At 38.6% G+C, this 19167-nt stretch overlaps 1 protein-coding gene across 1 annotated transcript in view; it reads left to right on the top strand.

Annotated features, from left to right (window-relative positions):
* Positions 1-19167, top strand: part of HUNK (hormonally up-regulated Neu-associated kinase) — a 671891-nt gene that overhangs the window by 228151 nt on the left and 424573 nt on the right. The window contains exon 2 of the mRNA XM_044071414.1: positions 5040-5332. Coding sequence (XP_043927349.1) covers positions 5040-5332 — 293 coding nt within the window. The remainder of the gene's footprint in view (positions 1-5039; positions 5333-19167) is intronic.

Raw genomic sequence — 19167 nt, forward strand, 5'->3', positions numbered from 1 at the left:
CACTCACCAGGCTAAACAAGGAGAAAGTTACTGTCAGCTGCCTGTCAGGTGCCAGGATCCGCCACATAATGCACGCACTCAGGTCACTCCACAACAAGTACAAATATGACACTGTTATTGTCCATGTTGGTGTGAATGACCTGAGATATACCTCCTTGGACTACATGAAAAGAGACATGGAGGAGCTCTCTGATCTTGTAGCCTAGGCAGGTATGACCCTGGCCCTGAGTAGCATCCTGCCATCACCCAGAATGATGCTACAGTACAAGGACAAAATGATTGACTTCAACAATTGGCTAAGCTTCTGGTGTCATTCTAAGGGGATCCAGTATTTGTCTGCCTGGGATGACATGATCGACAGACCACGATGCTTTGCCAGAGATGGCTTGCACCTGTCGCCCTTGGGATTCCGGATACTGGCTAAGGCTCTTGCCACCCCTATAGTGCCTTTTTTAGGCAAGGTACAAATGAACAATTCACCACCGTAACAGGTAGAAGCAAGCAAATTCTGAAGGTAATGCTACTCAATGCTAGAAGTCTAAACCTCAAAATGCACTCACTTGAGGCACTTCTTAAAGTGGAGAAAATCGACATCTGTGCAGTGACAGACACCTGGTTCAAAGCTCCAGGGAGCACCCCTGCATTCATACCACACCTTTTGGCCACCTAACCCGGAATGAAGCACTAAATGTGGAGGCATGTCCATATTCATTAAGGATATCCACACCTCCAGGCTAGTTGAGCAGCATAATGCATCCGAGATTATCCAAGTGCAACTAACTCTGGGCATGACCGCAATCCAAATTGTAGCTTGCTGCAGACCCCCCACCATGCCCCAGGATTCCCACTCCTCATTTCTTGATACACTGGAAAGTATTAGGGTACAACCTAACACCCTAATAATGGGTGATTTCAACTACCAAACCATTAACTGGGAAAACTACTCATGTACCAACTCTTTTGCTCAACGTTTTCTGGAATTCATAAATTCCAACGCCTTGGATCAACTTATTCACACCCCCACCAGGGGCAGCAATATCCTAGACCTGGTCATTATCAACATGGGCAACCGGTGTTCCACACCAGAGGTCAATTCTTTGTTGGTCAGATCCGACCACAAGCTAATCACCCTAGACATCCACATCCCGCCCCCACCCCCAATTAGGAAAACCACTGTAAAAAACTTCTCCAAAGCCAACTTCACACTTCTTAAGACAGAAATGGCAAACTTCACGACACCCATGCAGACGGACAATAAAGGTACGACTGCTGAATCCTACACAAATGCACTTTATAAGCACTTACACGAGTGCATGGATCATGCTATCCCTAATAGAACCAAGATGCTATCCTCCAAAAAAAGGAAGCTGATCTGGTGGTCCTCTGCCATAAACAAACTCTACAACAGAAGAAAGAAACTGTTGCAAAAAAGAGTAAAACCCCATGACTGGAGGAACGCCCTGGTCAACCTCAGTAAGAATCTGAGATCCCTCATAAAATCCTCCAAAGCTAGGTACAAAAACAAAATTGCCACTGACTCCAAAGACAACCACAAAGCATTCTGTAGCTATGTCAAGAATCTCAATGGCAACACTCAGATCTGCTCTGAGTTACAGCACAATGGCACTAAATATACAGAACCAACTGATATTGCCAACATCTTGGCAGATAGGTTCAGTGCTAACTTTACCCCCCTCTCACCCTCTAGAGGGCCCATCTCTATACCGGAAGAATGCAAAGTTCCTGTAATCATGGCTGCACAGGTAAAAAACACACTCACCAAAGCCAAGAACACAGCATCCATGGGACCTGACAATATCCCAGGCTGCGTTCTACATGAACTACAGAATGAACTGGCACCCTACCTAAGTACCATGTTCAGTCATAGCCTCACCTCAGGCTTTGTGCCCACTGAATGGTGCACCGCGGCAGTTATCCCACTTCACAAAGGGGGAGCCACGACGGACCCTGGGAACTACCGCCCCATTAGCCTGATGAGCCTGGTCTGCAAGACCATGGAACGTATCATCATGGAACTCATAAACAAAGACATTGGTAATCTCCAAACTCTGGACCCTACCCAGTTCGGATTTGTAAAAGGCAGATCATGTCTCCTATACCTGATTGACTTCTTTTAAGCAGTCACCAAAGCCATAGATGAGGGTAAGGTGGTTCACACAGCTTATCTAGATCTCACCAAGGAGTTCAACACCATCCCCCACTCTGGAATTATAGATAAGCTCACTAAATTAGGTATAAATCCCTATGTCACAAGATGGGTTGCCAACTGGCTCACGGACAGAACCCACACAGTGAAAGTAGCAGACTCCAAATCCGACTTCAGACCAGTGACAAGTGGAGTACCACAGGGTTCAGTCCTGGGTCCTCTCCTGTTTGCTATCTACTTCTCTGAAGTACAGGCTAACACAGAAGGTCTTTGGCTAACAAAGTTTGCAGATGACTGCAAACTAGGAGCCATAATCGAAACTCCTAACGATGTGGACATACTACAAAAGGGCCTCACTGAGACAGATGCCTGATGTCAAAGTCATGGCCTGAAGCTCAGTGCCAAAAAATGTATTGTCATCCCCTTTGGTAAAAACTCTGTACCCATGAACTACCACATAGCTGGTAGTCTACTTAATGCCGAAAATGTGATAATAGATCTTGGGACACAGGTGGACAGTAGTCTCTCCTTTGATAATCACATCGCCACAGTGGTCAGGAAATCCTTCTATGTGGCACACCTCATCACAAAAGGTATCTCATCCAGAAAAAAAGAGGTCATTGTTCCCCTCTACTCATCACTCATTAGACCCATTATAGAGTACAACGCTCCTTTTTGTATGTACCTCCCAAGACATTTACAACAACTGGAAAGGCCACAGAAATACCTCACAAAGAGGATTACTGGCCTCAAACAGATGCCCTATGCAGACCACCTCAAAAAACTCCAGCTTTACTCCGTCACATATCGCCTACTCAGAGGTGACCTCTGCCTAACATACAAAGCTATGTCAAACCCAGAGCTGTTGGACATGCTCCACTTAAAGAAATCCCAATCCCTCCGAGCTACATGCTCTAGGGACCTAAACCTAGTCACCACAATAAACAGAACATGCTGGAGGGATAGATTCCTGTCCCAGATACATCACATACTCTGGAACAGACTACCTATCTATGTCAAACAGAGCTCCTCATTAGCACTCTTCAAGAAAAATCTTGATGATTGGATGGGAGATAGGAAATTCACCCTGGGGATCACTTCTGTGGCTCTGCTCGACAGGGGCACAGGAAAATAATTTTCTTGGGTGGCGAAAGCCAGGGTACATTTTTGGCTAGGCTTATATAGGCCCTAGGGCCGATAGCCTAGTACCCTCCTATGAACCTATTTGCCATCAAATACTACAGTTTTGAAGTTATTACTCACAAGTGGAGGTCCACAGAATGCAATCTTTGCAATCTTATTAATTTTACTGTCTGGCAAAATCTAAGAAATACTGTGTTTAAATTGCAAATTGCCAGCATTTCTGCTGTATTTGTAGGCATCTCAACATTATTTACCATCAGTGTATTATTTTTCAAACAATTTTCTCAAGTTCTGTAACTTGACACTGCCAACTCTAGCCAACCAAACTGTAATAAATTATAGCAATACAGTTGCTGAAAAAAAATCTAACAAACTTGAGTGGAATTCATGAAGGTACCACAGTGTGTGCACCTGCATGTACACATCATGGTAACCTATTGGTATTCAGCAATGGCTCTAACATAGAGCTGCACATTTTTTTATGTGTGCTACCTGATGAAGCTTTGGCAAAAGTGCTTGTTGGATTTTACATGCTAAAGTGATTTTTACTACCACATGCTTATTGGTTGGACTGTTTTGGAGCTGTGCAGTGATCTAGCATGAAAACATGCAGCAATGTGGAGGGCAACATGTAAGGATGGCTCTGTGGCCATGATAAATGCTAATGAGGCAGGCCGTGGGGAGGTATATGCTAATTAATATGCTGTTAACCCCAGAACTGCCTCCAGAAAGTTATCTACATACCAAGTGATTCAAGTGATTCAAGAATTCATTCTGCATTATAAATCAGCATGGCCATCACCACCACATAGCAGTAGTGAACATGGCCAAATACAACCATGGTGTGGAGATCAGGGGCTGGGGAGGACCACTACATACCAGGGACTACTCTACATATAAGTGCCATAATGGCACCAACAACAGTACCGGGATCAGGGATGGAAGGAAACACTAGACACCATGGATTACTATACCATCAAGTGTCTTACCGGCATCAACATCGTTATGGGGAGGGCTCACAAGTCAGTTACAGGTAGGAGGGGCTGTGTCGTGTGTGTGTGTGTGTGTGTGTGTGTGTGTGTGTGTGTGTGTGTGTGTGTGTGTGTGTGTGTGTGTGTGTGTGTGATGTGCATGTGGTGCCTGTGGTGTGTGGTGTGGGTGTGTGTGTGTGTGTGTGTGATGTGCATGTGGTGCCTGTGGTGTGTGGTGTGTGTGTGTGTGTGTGTGTGTGTGTGTGTCTGTGTGTGTGTGTGTGTGTGTGTGTGTGTGTGTGTGTGTGTGTGTGTGTGTGTGTGTGTGTGTGTGTGGGAAAGTGATAGGGGAATGCCAGTGCCTACACTAGCAACAGTGAAAAAAACATAATCTGCAGATCAGCAATGATCTGCTCATCATAGTAGGAACTACAATTCAGAGACTTGCAGATTATCTGATAATGAAGTCTTTCATCATCGAGGCCAACATGAATCTGAATTGCAAAACACCATATTGTGGGAGCAGGGCCTTTAATGAATTGCAGAGTTAGTGTCTCTTGTAATATTTTTTCTTGTCTGAAATCATATGCTTTTAGTATTAACTGTGTCATTTCTGTCTTATTTTTGAAGTTGGATACATGAATACAGTATAAACCAAGTTAATAGTGGCCAGTCCTTAGTGTACTTGAGGCCATTTGTACTGCTGTAATATACTGTAGAGTAACAATATGTGTTAACTCATTTTATTTTCATATCAGGTGGCAATAAAAGTGATTGACAAGAAAAAAGCGAAGAAGGACTCCTATGTCACCAAAAATTTGAGACGGGAAGGTCAGATTCACCAAATGATCCGACATCCCAACATTACCCAGCTCTTGGATATTTTGGAAACGGAGAATAGTTACTATTTGGTGATGGAATTGTGTCCTGGTGGGAATCTGATGCACAGAATATATGAGAAAAAAAGACTAGAGGAACAGGAAGCCCGCAAGTACATCCGACAACTTATTCAGGCTGTGGAACACCTTCATCGTTTTGGAGTGGTTCACAGGTAAGGACATATTTAAAAAATCAACTTATCTGCTTGAGATGTTGAATTGTTCTCTATGTTGCCTGCTATGTGCACTTTTCCAGTGGCATTAAAATATCTCACATTTGTGCTAAGATTTCATTTTTCCTTTGTTAACATTTCTATAAAACTTTTTTATAATACATGCAGTATCACCAAATAATTGAAATAACAACGGGTGCTGCTATGGCCCTAGATTTTGCTAATTAAATATTGGGAGACTGAGAAGAAGAATTTTTGTATCAATTAGAACTGTTTCAGAATGTTTTATCTTATTGTCATTTTTTTAATGACCGTTTCTTAATATGGTACGCAGTATTGTATAATTCAAGTTTTTGAAATATGTACATAGAACCGACAGTAAAAATATTCCATATTAGAATTTTTTGCTAATAAAATCCTGATGGGTATGGATTTGACTCCAAAATTTATAGAAAGGTTGCATTTGTTAATTCCTACCTTCATTTTCATAGTAGCCACCCAGTGTACACCAAAAGGAGTATTATTAAATGTCAGTTTGTAAGATAAAGTGGGCAAACAACTAAAGAGGAAAAGGAGGTTTTGTGTGATTTCTTTACAGAAAGGGGTTACCCAAATGGGTTGGTATTTTAGATTTGTAGGGAAGTTACAAGTAAAAGGGGAGGAGAATGTGCATCTATCCTAAAAAATGGAAGTTGGTTTAAAGATAGGTTGCACAAAGAGAATTTTGACAAAGAGTTTTTATTAACTTCTACAGTGGTTTTCAAAGGTATTATGTCCATTGTTCATGACAACTGTAAGATTTTATGGGGAAATCTGGAACTCAGAAAACTGGTTGGAGATGCCCCAAAGGGTCGCATCTTGAAGTATTTTTAACCAAAATGGTAGTTTGTCATGTCACAACTGTAAACAATGTAGATTTTTTTTTTTTATTTTCACACCATATTTTGAAGTGGTGAATTCTTCAGATGTATACAAGATAGCAAAGTACACACACCTGTAAATTTGACTGTGTTGTTTACCTAGTGAAATACTTGGTTTGCAAAGCATTCTATATAGGTAAAACTATGAGGATGCTGTCTGAAGAATTTGCAAACATAATTTAGCCATTCACAATAGAAATAGTTTAAAATGCATTGGATAAACACGATTTTAAATGCATTAATTTAAAAAGATTGAATTTCTAGTAACTGAACAAATAGGTAAAGATTTTAAGGGTGATGATTTAAATAACATTATTTAATTTAAGGAGTATAGAAGGAAAATAAAGTTAAATGCAAGTTGTCATCCAGTCCTTAATGAACAGGTCAATATTAAACGTGAACTTAAAAGTAAGACTTAGTTGCATTTCAATACAATAGTTATTGACTGATATGCATTAAATTTTGTTTCAGTTTGAGTTGGTTCATGAAAGTACATTTTACTGAATTTATTTTACTTAATGTATTTTATGATTGTTGTTGTTGTTTGTCTTTCGGCTTTTTCCCGGTAAGGGGTTGCCACAGCAGAACTCCGGTCCGCTAATGATTGGCAGTAGATTTTTACGAAACGCCGAGGTGCCAGCTCGATGCACAACCTTCAACGAAGGCACGCCCATTTACGCACGCATGTCTTTCGAACACTACCCATCCGCAGGGAGGACATGCAGACTCCACACAGAAGGCACTCCCAAGCCAAGAATCGAACGAGAGAACCTCTTGCTGTGAGGTAACAAGCTACCACTGTACCATCGCGGCAAATTTATTTTATGATTGTAATTATCTGAATTGGTTGCTCTCATATTATGTTTTTACAGGTGTGTATTTAAAGAGTTGTATGAATGTAGATTCCCATTTCTGAAGAAGTCTTGGTATTAAAGAAAGACGAAAATGCTCAGTTTCGTGACTTGACATTCTTTGGTGCATTTTGATTATTTATAAGGTAGTGCAGATGCTTCAGTGGGGGCTGTGGGATACAGCTGAAATTAGACAGTTGAGGTAGGAACCAACAACAGAAAGAATAAATAAATAATTCTTAAGCACTAAAGCAATTGGTTTTATGGACTGGATACTGTAAAGGGCACTAAACATACAGAAAAACAAAATGGCTATTAAAGTTCCTGTGAAGTTATGCAGTTTGTTTCAGTTTTAAGCATGTTTTTTTTTTTTTTTTTTTTAGTTTTAAGCAAGTTTACGGTATGCCAAAGGATCTCTTTATGTAACAGCATCCTTACTGATTGCATCAAAAGACACCCTTTGATATTATTGAAGCATTAAATCTGAAACTCAGACTATCCTCACTATCACTGCTATAGTATAGCTGTGTAGTTCTGTTCATATAAATTGTCATCTTTTCCAAAAATATGTCAACAGTGATCGAGATCAATGGTGCATCCTGATCAGCTTAACAGGCTTAATGTTATTAAGTGCTGTCTTATGTCACCTGTATTAGAGGGTGGAGGAGCAGACTAGCAGCTGGAGCCACCAATGTCGCAAATGCAATTAAATAGTAGTTGTTTCTCTGTAGTACTTTAGTTCAGTCTGTCTTTTCCATGTACATGTTTAGACAGTGAAACAGTGATTTTTTTAAATAAAAATAAGTAGCGGAACTCCAACCCAAGTCATTTTTCCGCAAAGTGGGATCACGTAACAATTGTGACTATTGACTAACCAGTATGTTTAAGTGATCCATGCCTTATGTAACCAGTGTATTGTAGCAGGATTTCTCAGTTTTATTTACTAGTTTTCAGGTCAGCTAATGGCAGATTATGGTAGACTGAAGAGCAATAATGATGTAATATATTAGTAACAGGTCAAGAAAAACAACTTAGGCATTTTGTTTGCGTTTTATACTAAGTTCAGATAACCAACAGCAATGGACAATTGTTTTTGTAAGAAACAATGGTATATGAAAATGTTAGTATAATATTTCTAACTAAACAGTCAAGCAATTGGACTGAAAGTTGTAAATTTAATTTCTTAAAAATGGAAGATAATAACAGAGCACATTCACCATTAGTGGTTCTGGTGACAGAACCCCAACATCAGGGAGTGTAAGGGGACACAGCACAAAACAGTTGTAAAATCAATGATTTAATACTGCTTTTACTTGGAAAAAAATGAAAAATTTCTCTGAATCATATGATCTTAGAGATACTTTTATAAAGCACCTGTGACAAAACACCTTCTGATGTACTGAGACAGCAACAACATAAAAAGTCAGTGACACATGCAGTGCATAACACAACAAACTGTGATAGTGTTACCCAGTGGTGTACTTTCTCAAAGCAAAACCATAAGAATTTCAACAACAGTGGAATAGACTTCACATTGAAAATGATTTCTTAGTCTAGATGTAAAGAAAAACAGTGACTAGTTGTAGCAAATAATTTGGCACTCCCAGACATATAAAGAATGAAAACTCAGTCATTTTAATTCCATGGGTTTATAAGAGCTAACTATATAATCTCAGGACGTCTATTTTTCTTTGAATATAAAAACTGTATGAAAAAGTATATCATAACAAAGCAAATACACACGTAAACATGTTCAGATATATATGTACCAAAATCGGATGTTTTAAACTGTATATTTCAAATACATTACTTAACAAATCTATTAAAACATAAGAATTTATACAGGAAAGATGAACTTTTTGAAATTTCATTTAAAGCATACAAAAATCTAACTCTATAAAATGTAAGCTAATAGAAATGCGCAGCACTTTATCAGTGGACATTTTAAGAGCAATATAATAAAAGGGAGATAAATACTGTACAATGACTGCTAACTACTATTCAAAAATAAGCATGCTGATTGGACAGCCCAACCAGTGTGCTGCTGTAAATTGATCATATACAAATAGAAAAAAGTCTGGTCTCTGAAGTACCATTGAGCGGCCAGACTTTCTATTGGTATATGCTGAGGGACAGAGCAAAATGCAAGAAAAATCAGGTATGTTCGATTAAACTAAAGAATTAGAAATGCACCTGATTTTCATTGTATTTCTTCACTGTCCCTCTCAAAATTTCTTCTTTAAAAAAAAAAGAAAGAAAAAAACAGCAATGGAGATTCTTTCTTCTCCATTACTTCTCTTGCATTGTACGGATGTACTGTGCAAGTGTGGAAACGTAAGTCCCATGCGGATGTGCAGTGCATCAGTAATCAAGGAAGAACACGGAGGAACAATACAGTGTGATACTAAAATTTAAAAGTTGCATAACAATATATAACACTACATTTTATTGGGCTAAAAACAATACATATTATTTAAGGAAATATAGAAAAAAAACAAATCCTAAATAAATAACTACCAAACAATTGAGAATATATATGTGTACATAAGTTATTCATCTCAAATGATAAATCTATTAAAAGAATTGTAAAGTAAAATACACTCAGAAATCTATATATAAAAATATGTATGAAAACTCTAGTGGAAAAACAGTCGCTTATGCTCACAGCAGTGATATTCACTCAGGTCTGCAAACCCTAGAAAATATGTAAACAGGACCCTGTGTAAAATTTATGAATGTTATAATATTGGAGCCAATATAAGCATGTGGTATATCTGCCTCTAATACTCTGTATGTGTCTAGTTAAGCTCAAATACTGTGCATTAAAAGGTTACAACCTAAAAAGGCTAAACTGGTGTGAAAATCATGCATGTGCTATACAGAATCTAGTTCTGCTGTTTGTTAAAAAAAATAACATTAGTCTACCATTTAAAATATTCAGAAGTTAATCTGTCTGAGCCAGCTAAAATAAGTAGCATTCAACCCCTTACTAATATGAGTGTAGTTATTAAAGTTGTCTGTGCTTGCACTAAAAAGTTATAAACAAGAATTAAAAAAAAATGTCATGACATCTGTGGAATATGCACATACTGATCTAGTGCGATTCTACAGTAATCAAAATTCCTAGTTATAAAAAAATGTGAGAAAGTGTCATATGAATGTGCCCTGATTCTAATAACAGTACAAAATGAAGATATAATTAGAATAAACATTTAAATGTTTAAAAAAATGATTATAAACAGATGAATATTTGTATACAAATATATCTGCTAAAACGAAATTAATAATTAATAGAACACTACCATAATATTACATTTTATAATTATATTTTACAAAGTTAATAGTTAATAAAATTGTTGAATAATTGGAAATAAATAAATAAATGAAGTTCACACCTTCAGTCTTCTAAACAATGCGGAAACTTTCAAAGCTCTAGTACACTTTTCAGTGAGCAATAACAGTTTAGTCCAGGCTTTCTAAAAGAGTTCAGCCTTAGTTGTCACATAAGTTCTTGTTTTTCTAAAGTATTTGGGATGTCTCCTTCAAGTTCAATGAGGTCTGTATGATCAAGTATTTGAAATTTAAACCCAGAGTGTCTTCTGTGGAGTTATAGTTGTCTGGCCAGGGCATTGTTTGTACATTTAGACTGGATCTCGGATAGAGGACCCAAAATCTTTTGTTTCAGTTTATTAATAGTCTTTCCCACATACAAATGCATTGCATCCATTGCAACTAGCCCTGTAAACAACTTGTGTAGTACTGCAGTCTCCACCTGCATTAGTCTTAATAAGTTGTTTTAAATATGGGCAGTAAAAAGAGTCTCCTTCTTCAATGAAGGAGCAAAATGAACAGTTTGTTTCACAATTTTTCATGTCCTTTCCTGTGGTTTAGGTTTCCCTTCTACAAAGTTCCTAATATTTCTAGCCTTCCTATATACAAAAGTCAGGGCTTCACCCAAAATTGTCTGCAAGATAAGGGGTTTCTGCTGTTATGGACCAATTCTCCTTGATAATATTGTTGATACAATGAAAATCCATAGATATATTTTTTGTTAACATTTGGTTCTCATATCCCCTTGCTAAGAAATAATTTTCCAAATCATTAAGGTTTCTCAGAAAAGGTTACATCTTTGTGGTTATTCTAGCTAACCTATAACCCTGGGACTTAACCATGTTATATTTTGTCTCGGTGGGATGCAGGCGTTTACTGTGGAGTAAGAGGGTTACTCTTGTCGGTTTTTGGTAAAGATCAGTGTAAATTCTGCTGTTGTTAATGTCCTTGGAAATCAGCATGTCTAAGAATGTGGTTGAGCTGGAGCTGCGGAAAGAGGTGAAACATAGGAAGGTAGTACATAGTTAGATTGAGGTATCTGATAAACTCTTCTAGCTGTAAAGTGTCACCTTTCCATACAATACAAATATCGTTGATAAAACAAAGATAACATGACATGTGCTGCATGAAATTTCTCTGGCAGCTGTTTCTTCACTGCATCATTCTGGGTGCTGGCTTTAATATAGCTATGTCAGTTTTTCAGATCGGTGATTCATTTTGAATTTAGCTTGCATTTCTATACTGAAAGCATGTCAAATATTTTTATATGTTAGCAACACAGTTTCTGAAGTATTTTTGTATAACCCTATTCACCTTTCTTATTGCAATTGTATTCTGTCAGAGCTTATGCACAAATTTTGCTTCCACCAAATATGCAGCACAGTGATGTGATGTTGGAGCATTATTTTAGAAAATGCTGAAATTCTTCACAAAAATTAAAGTTCATTGTCACTTCTAAACAACATGACAAGCCAGTCCTTTAAGCTGTGGCTTATTCCTAAAGGTAAATTAGGAGATGTCAGTAAATTCTGAATGTGTTAACTTCTGGGGGTAGTGTGATGGAAGGAGATAAATTCTGAATGTGTTAACTTCTGGGGCAGTGTGATGGAAGGAGATACTGCCAGCCCAGCTAGCTGGAATTTTGTAAATAATTATATGTCATTAATGAATATCAACATGATTTATATACGATGCTTGTGTTACAACTGTGTTAAAACTGTATGTCAGGTGTATATCAAACTGGTACAGAAGTGTGTGTTGAAAATGTTTTTGCAGAGTGCTGTTTGAGATGTAACCACAGTGTGCTCTGCTGGAATAGAACAAAAATATATATGCACTATTGTAACTGTTTAAATGTATATATTTTAGCAGTGGAAACTGAAATACAGGAGGTTAACTTCATAAAAATAGCTGAAAATAAATTACTTTATGGCAGCTAGAGACAGAATGTCTCTACTAGGGAGTTCTATGTATTGTCTTTAATGTGAAATAATTGCTAGTTTTAAATGTGAAGAAATGCAATTGCTTTATGACTTCCAGCATCTGCCAAAAATCTGAGGTCAATTTATTTTCACAGGTAGATACTAAATACTGCTACCTTCCAGCAGTGGGGGTTTCACCAGGGATAGATTGTGATGACAAGAAATGATGTCCTTCTGCAAGCTGTCCCAGCAGTACTATTTGAGATATTAAATTTATTAATTTGAGAAGTCTCTTAGTGAGACACAGTATTCTGTATTCTGTCTTTAACCTGACAACAACTAGAAGATCCATTCACCACATCTGCCATGCTCTGATGAAGTAAGGTTCTAGGGAACAGTATAATTCTCTTGGATATGCTCAGTAATATAGTGAAGCTTAGTTTAGATATTTGTCTTTATTTGAGACTGTCCTGCAATGTTGTTTTAAATATTTCCTGTGATTTTGAACTCTGTTGTCACTGTGAATTATTCTTTTATTATTTATATATTTAAACCTTTCATTGTGACTGATCTGTCTAGAGGTATAAGTTCTGACAGTACTTGCATATTTATTTGGTAAAACTTTGCAGGTCATTCCTAATAGCCTGGCTCTTGGTCAAACCATCATTTGTATTAATAGTAACATTACACAGTAAGATTGGACACCGTTTGTTAAAGGCGTTAAAGTAGCTAATAATAGTTGGCTGGTGGCAGTGATAACTACCTTATAGTCTGGACAAAAGGGGGCATAGCTAGTAAACCCATGCCAGCCTTTCCCAGGTGTGTGTGTGTGTAAATCAAACCTCAAATAGTGTGTGTGTCAGCTACTCGGGCAGAGACACGAAGCACAGGTTGGACAGAGAGGGGGCTGGAGGTCTTGGTTTGGCCACCCAGCTGAGATCTCAATTATATAGTTGTACCAGTGGGGAGTCTTACTGGGGATCTGGAGAAAGAAGGAGAAACAAGCTCTGGACTGACTCTGGTCTCTATGTGCTCTTAAGGGAAATTGCACTTGGTGCAGAGAGCTGCATCTGATAATACTGTGTGTGTACCTTGTCATGCTGTCAGCGTACATTCCCCAATGGTGCCAGTGATGAGGCTTGAGGCTCCTTGATTATTGGTCCAGTGGTGGGTCATCACAGGCAGTACCAATGATTTCCTTAATTTGTTTGTTTTCCCATGATCACCAAATGTAGTTGAACATTTTGGCAGTAGTTTGGGAGGTGCAGTCAGTTTCATACCCCAACGTCTAACTCCCAGATGGATGTTCATTTCATTTGTAAGCCAGCACTGTGGATTAGGTTCATTGTAACCTGGTTAAGTTCAAACTGGCATGGTTTGAGTATGCACTTTTGGTGACACCATAAACCACTGGCACAGATGGATGGAGGCCCAAGTATGGCCCAGGTGTTTGATTGTTGTCTCAGGCAGTTGATGGTGCAGGCAGGGGAGAATGGCTCTGCCCATCCCTGGGGGATGAGGGCATGCATGTGTCCAGGTGCAAATGCACATATAACAAGATTTCACTGCTGGTGGAGATTAGGGATTCCATCATGTGATGATGCCTGCAATGGGTAGACAGGGCATTTTGTTGACATTGAGCCCAATACAGAAGTGCAGGGTGGTACAGCGCTGATACCCATAGCGTGTCCCATTTGCAGGCTGTTGGTGAGTGGGTGCATGGGTAGGGCCTAAGAACAGAATGTGAACTACCCTTTATTTAATGATTACCTTCCAGATTATCTCTCACCACAGGGATATTTTGTTACAGTACAAGTCACTTGCAACTGCTTTAGACTAAAACATACAAAGCTCATTAGAAGTGTTTTCACTAACCCAGAACAAACTGCCTGAATTGTATATCACATTCTTGCCCTGCCAGGAAGAGGGCAACACTGCTGCTGTGCTGAAGTTACATCCAGAGTCCTTTGTGCAAGTGAAAAATGAAGAATAAAGACTCACAACCCATTACTAAGTGTAAATTAATGACCACTTTGATATGTATGTGAAGTCTTCCATTCCTGATTGGAGGAAAGCTGATTCCTTATTTATATCTGAATAGCTGCAATCTGCTGGATTCAGGGGCCATGACACAAAAGCTGCAAAACTCTTTACACCATTTTACATGATGTGAGAAAATGCTGCTTTTAGACCACTGGTGAAGCTATATGTACTCACTTCAGTGAAAGCTATAGTAAGGGTGAGTCCGTACTGAAGAGGTCAGCCCTTTCACTGTGCAGAGCAGCTTAACAGGGGCTCTTTCCATGTCTACTCATAAGAAAAAGCTCATTATGTCACTTTTTCAGTACGTTATCCATGATTTTAAAATGCTGTCCCTCTGTCTTTAATGCACTCTGAGAATGAAAGGACTTCTGCTGGGTTGTCAAGTTGTTGTTGCCGGCTAACTGGTCTTGAAACATTTCTAAGTACTAGATGGCTTTACCTGAAAAAACTTCCATTTATGGAATCTGAATGTTTCAGCTATCACTGAAGAACTGGGTGATAAACAGAGCTTTAAAATCTCTACTGTCTCCACAGATGACATAATTGCTGTTTTTCTGGTTCTGTTAAATCACAAAGCAAATTAGATATGTCTCCTCCAATTAAACTTGACAGATTAGGCTCTGCTTTATCTGTATGCAAGTTGCCACAACATATTATTTTAAGCAATGAGTACTTATGATTTAGCTTTCCAGTAATTCATCAGAGACATCCGCTTTCCTTTCCTGGGTATTATGATTACCTAATCTGCAGTTTCTGCATTTATTTCTGTTTTAGATTTCCTTTTTGATTACTTGCGAGTTTTTTCTTTGAACTGTACACCCTGGAACTAGTTTGAATTTATGTTGTATAGTTATTTTTCTTATTTGCCTAAATATTCTTCTTAAACATTTACATTGTAATGATTAAAAAACCTGGAAGATTGTTGTCTTTTCTGGTGGTTTGGGTCGTTAAATTACATAAAGCCAAACTCACATTTGGGTAAACGTCTTTCTCAGTCTTGTTTTTCTACTGCTGAGAAGACAGTGTACAAGATTTAACATCATTACAGTCCACAGTACTGCACATTTGTATGTTGGGGTGGTGGATTAATATATATAATCAGTAGAGGGAAGGGCTTGCAAATACAGTACACATTGCAGAATGTCAAAAATGTATTTTAAAACATCATCACTTTCTGCAAATAAGTTTAATTCTTTGTACGTTTTCTACAGAAGAATTCATTTTTGTCTCAGTCTGGTTAATATGACCTGTTTTTTGGTTTATGGTACAAATGATGGTAGTGGTAAGAATAACTTCAGATAGGGAACAACAACAAAATAAGAGAAAGTTAGAAAAATAGTTGATGTGTTGGGGGATCATCTGTGTCTAGGTTGTCAGTTACTGCACAAATACTTCTGATTATTATAAAAGGAACTGTCTACTAAACTACAGTCAGTTTTTCATTTCTATAAATGAAAAGAGGTTTAGGCAACTGAGAAGGTCATTGTAATATTTAGTATCATGGGGCAAGAAGCAATGAAAGTAATCTAAGGTACCTTCACCATTCTCCAGTCCACTAAAGATCTTAGGCGAACGCTGTCTCAGTTTACCACATGGTGACAGATATTGATATGAGTGGTTTATTTTGAGTGCTGTCTTGCAAAATGTGATAGTAGTATATACCATGGAGCTCTGGGTAGTAAATCCAGAGAGTTTTATATTTGGGGGAGTAGCGGCTGCAGTGGTGCAGTGGTGAGCATTGTTGCCTCACAGCAAGAGGTTCTCTGGTTCAATTCTCAGCTGGAGCTCCTTCTGTGCAGAGTCTGCATGCCCTCCCTGTGGTCAAATGAGTTTTAAAGACATGCAGGTAGGTACGTGTATATGTGTATGCCTTCTGTGAAGGCTGGGTGCTGGGCTGGCACCTTGACATCGTAAAAACGCCACTGCCAATCAGTCTGTGGACTGCTGACGTGCTCTGGTGACCCCTAACTGGGAAAAGCTGAAAGACAAGACCTTCTTCTTTCTAGAAGGCTGTTAACCCACAGATAACTTGCAGAAATTATGAATGTGGATAAAGAGCAGAAAGTTAAACTGTGTCTGTTCAAACTGATGCTGGAGAGTTAAATTATTATCGAAATAAGGGAGATTAGAATAACAATAACATACTTATCCATGTGTTTTTATCCTTTTCTTGTTTTAAGAAGAGCCATAAATAACAGGTTCTGGAAGTACATAATCTTAGCCTATCCATTAGTACAGCAGCAGCAAACTCACTCTGACACTGACAGCAGGATATCAGATGTAAATGCATCTTACACAGACAGCCAGGAACCATGTTAGCAGTCACATCTGTGGAGGACAGGGCAAAGTAGGATGCTTACCAATCAGAAACAGAAACCAAAGGAAGTCAACATGAGTCAAGTTAGTGAGTAAGATAGCCACTGGCATACATTATACAGAAGTGCATGGCATGTAGCTTAGTGTCCTTCTTGTGATACACTTCTCAGGGAATTAGAACACAAAAATGTTAATGGAGGATGCTGGTTGATGTTTTCAGGTCCCACAACATGCTAGATAGATTCATGGGCCCAAAGGGATTTTAGTCCCTTTAGTCCCTTGCTGTACAAGGACTTGTCCATCCTTGGAGGGAAGTGATGGTGATGATCCTTGAGGTTCAGCTGCCTGAAGATTTGTCTTCTGTGAGAAGAAAGAAATGGCTTGCATGTGCAGTAAATTCTTGTAACAACAGACCTCTTCGAAGTAGAGGCATTTCTTAGGCTCTTGCATATTTCTGTAAGAGACAGTGTAAGTACATTAGTCCTCCACTGTCCTGTCTGTCTTTCTGTCTGTGTGTTTTGTAACTTCCTTTTGCCTATTTTATACCATATAATTATCTTTTAATAGGGTGGCACAGTAGTGCAGTGGATTGCGTTATTGCCTCACAGCAAGAGGTTCCCCAGTTCTATTCTCAGCTAGGATGCCTTCTGTGCAGAGTCTGCATGTCCTCTCTCTGTTCACATGGGTTTCCTCCAGGTGCTCTGTTTTCCTCCCACGTTACAAAGACATGCAGTAGGTGGACTGGACACTCTAAATTTTCTATAGGTGTGAGTGTGCATGTGAATGTGTGGTGTGGAAGAACTACCATGGGAGGGATAGCCACTTGGCCATGTAAACCTTGGCTGTAGATGATTGTGACTGTTGAAGTGATACCCCAACCCCATGTAAAAAAATGGGATAAAGGCATTGTGAGTTGATGGAATTGTCTTTTACTAACCTAACATGGCTGATCCACAAGCAACAGACAAAGCCAGCTTTGTGACACAGAGGGGTAGTACTGTGATTGTGAGCCAGGCTGCCTGGGTTTGACTTCTGGGTCCTGGCATTGAGTGAGGTAGTAATAAGTGGCCAGTGTCAGCATTCATGTCCCTGAGTAGAGATGAAGTTCATGGCTTGTTCAGCTTGGATAGCAGACAGGTAACAGGTTTGGACATGGTAGGCTTAGGCAAGGAGTACATAGCTCTGTAACAAAGGTGGAGGATGGGTGGAACTACTTACATACGCTTTGTTCTGGCATTTCAGGCTTATGAACCTAACAACCACTGGACTCAGCTAGGGAAGTTGGCAGTTAAGTGGGGGAGAACCCTAGGCACCAAAGTTTATTTTAAAATATAAATAAGCAAATAAAAAAAATTGTATCTGCTTTATGAAAGTCTTGGTAAAGGAGGAAAATCACTTTAAGCTGCCACATTTTAGTCCCTTGTCTCATTTTATCTCATAATAAGCACTTTGTTAGCTTATATATTTTAAATATGATAGTAGACTCACAGACATTGTGAAATGCCTTACTGATGAACTGCATGTAGACTGTTAGAAAGTAGGCATCAGATGTTGCAGAACTTGGCACGTAAACTTCTGAGGTTAGCTAGGTGAAGATAGGTGTATAAATGTAAAACAGCTGTACTGTTCATTCTTATGTCTCTGATGTGAAGCTCCTAAACAACTGCATTTTGTCACTGAACACTGTGAGCTGCAGTGAAACAATTAGGTGTATGTAAACGTGAAATACAGTCAAAGAATCAATGAAGACATTTAATGTATTTATTTATTACATCATATTAATCAGATGGATCCAGCTGTTCACTAGACACTTAGGGAGACATGCTCCATTACAATACAGATAGAATTAAAGCCTGAAAATAAGTGAACATAGGGATCTGCACATCATTGTAATTGGCAGCTGTATCACTGAGCCCACTTAGTCAAATTTCAGTTGTTTTGGCTCTCACTTTGAATGGAAAATCACATGGTCAAATTAATTAGTTACATTTGCACAGGTCATTGACTTTAAGAGCTGAGGTTAGGATTGGAAATAAATTTAAGGCTGTGGTTGGAGTTAGAATTAAATTTGGGACAAAGCTAGGATTACAGTTAGATTTAAGCTTATGGCATGTAAGGGCTGTTGTGCTCTTTGTGGGGGATTTGGATGGTATTATGTCCCAGCAGAAATTATGTTTATAAATATGGATATTTGTAACATTTTTGTGTATTTTTATTCAGGTTTCTTTTTCCAGGATTAAATTTAACATTTTTCAGCACTTGTGTTGACTGATGTTGTCTTTAATGACTGATGTTTGAGGGCATGAGAGGGAACCGTTCACAGGACACCAGGCGGAACCTGGATAGTTGCAGAACCCTAATTACAAGCAATTAAAATTTGAAAAAAAAAAAAAAAACAGACTGTGATCAAATCTCTCCATTCTTTGTAGTGTAGTGTCTTCTAACATCAATGT

The sequence above is a fragment of the Protopterus annectens genome, chromosome 5.part0 (genome assembly GCF_019279795.1).
Source record: "Protopterus annectens isolate FY-2018-M chromosome 5.part0, PAN1.0, whole genome shotgun sequence".
NCBI lineage: Eukaryota > Metazoa > Chordata > Ceratodontiformes > Protopteridae > Protopterus > Protopterus annectens.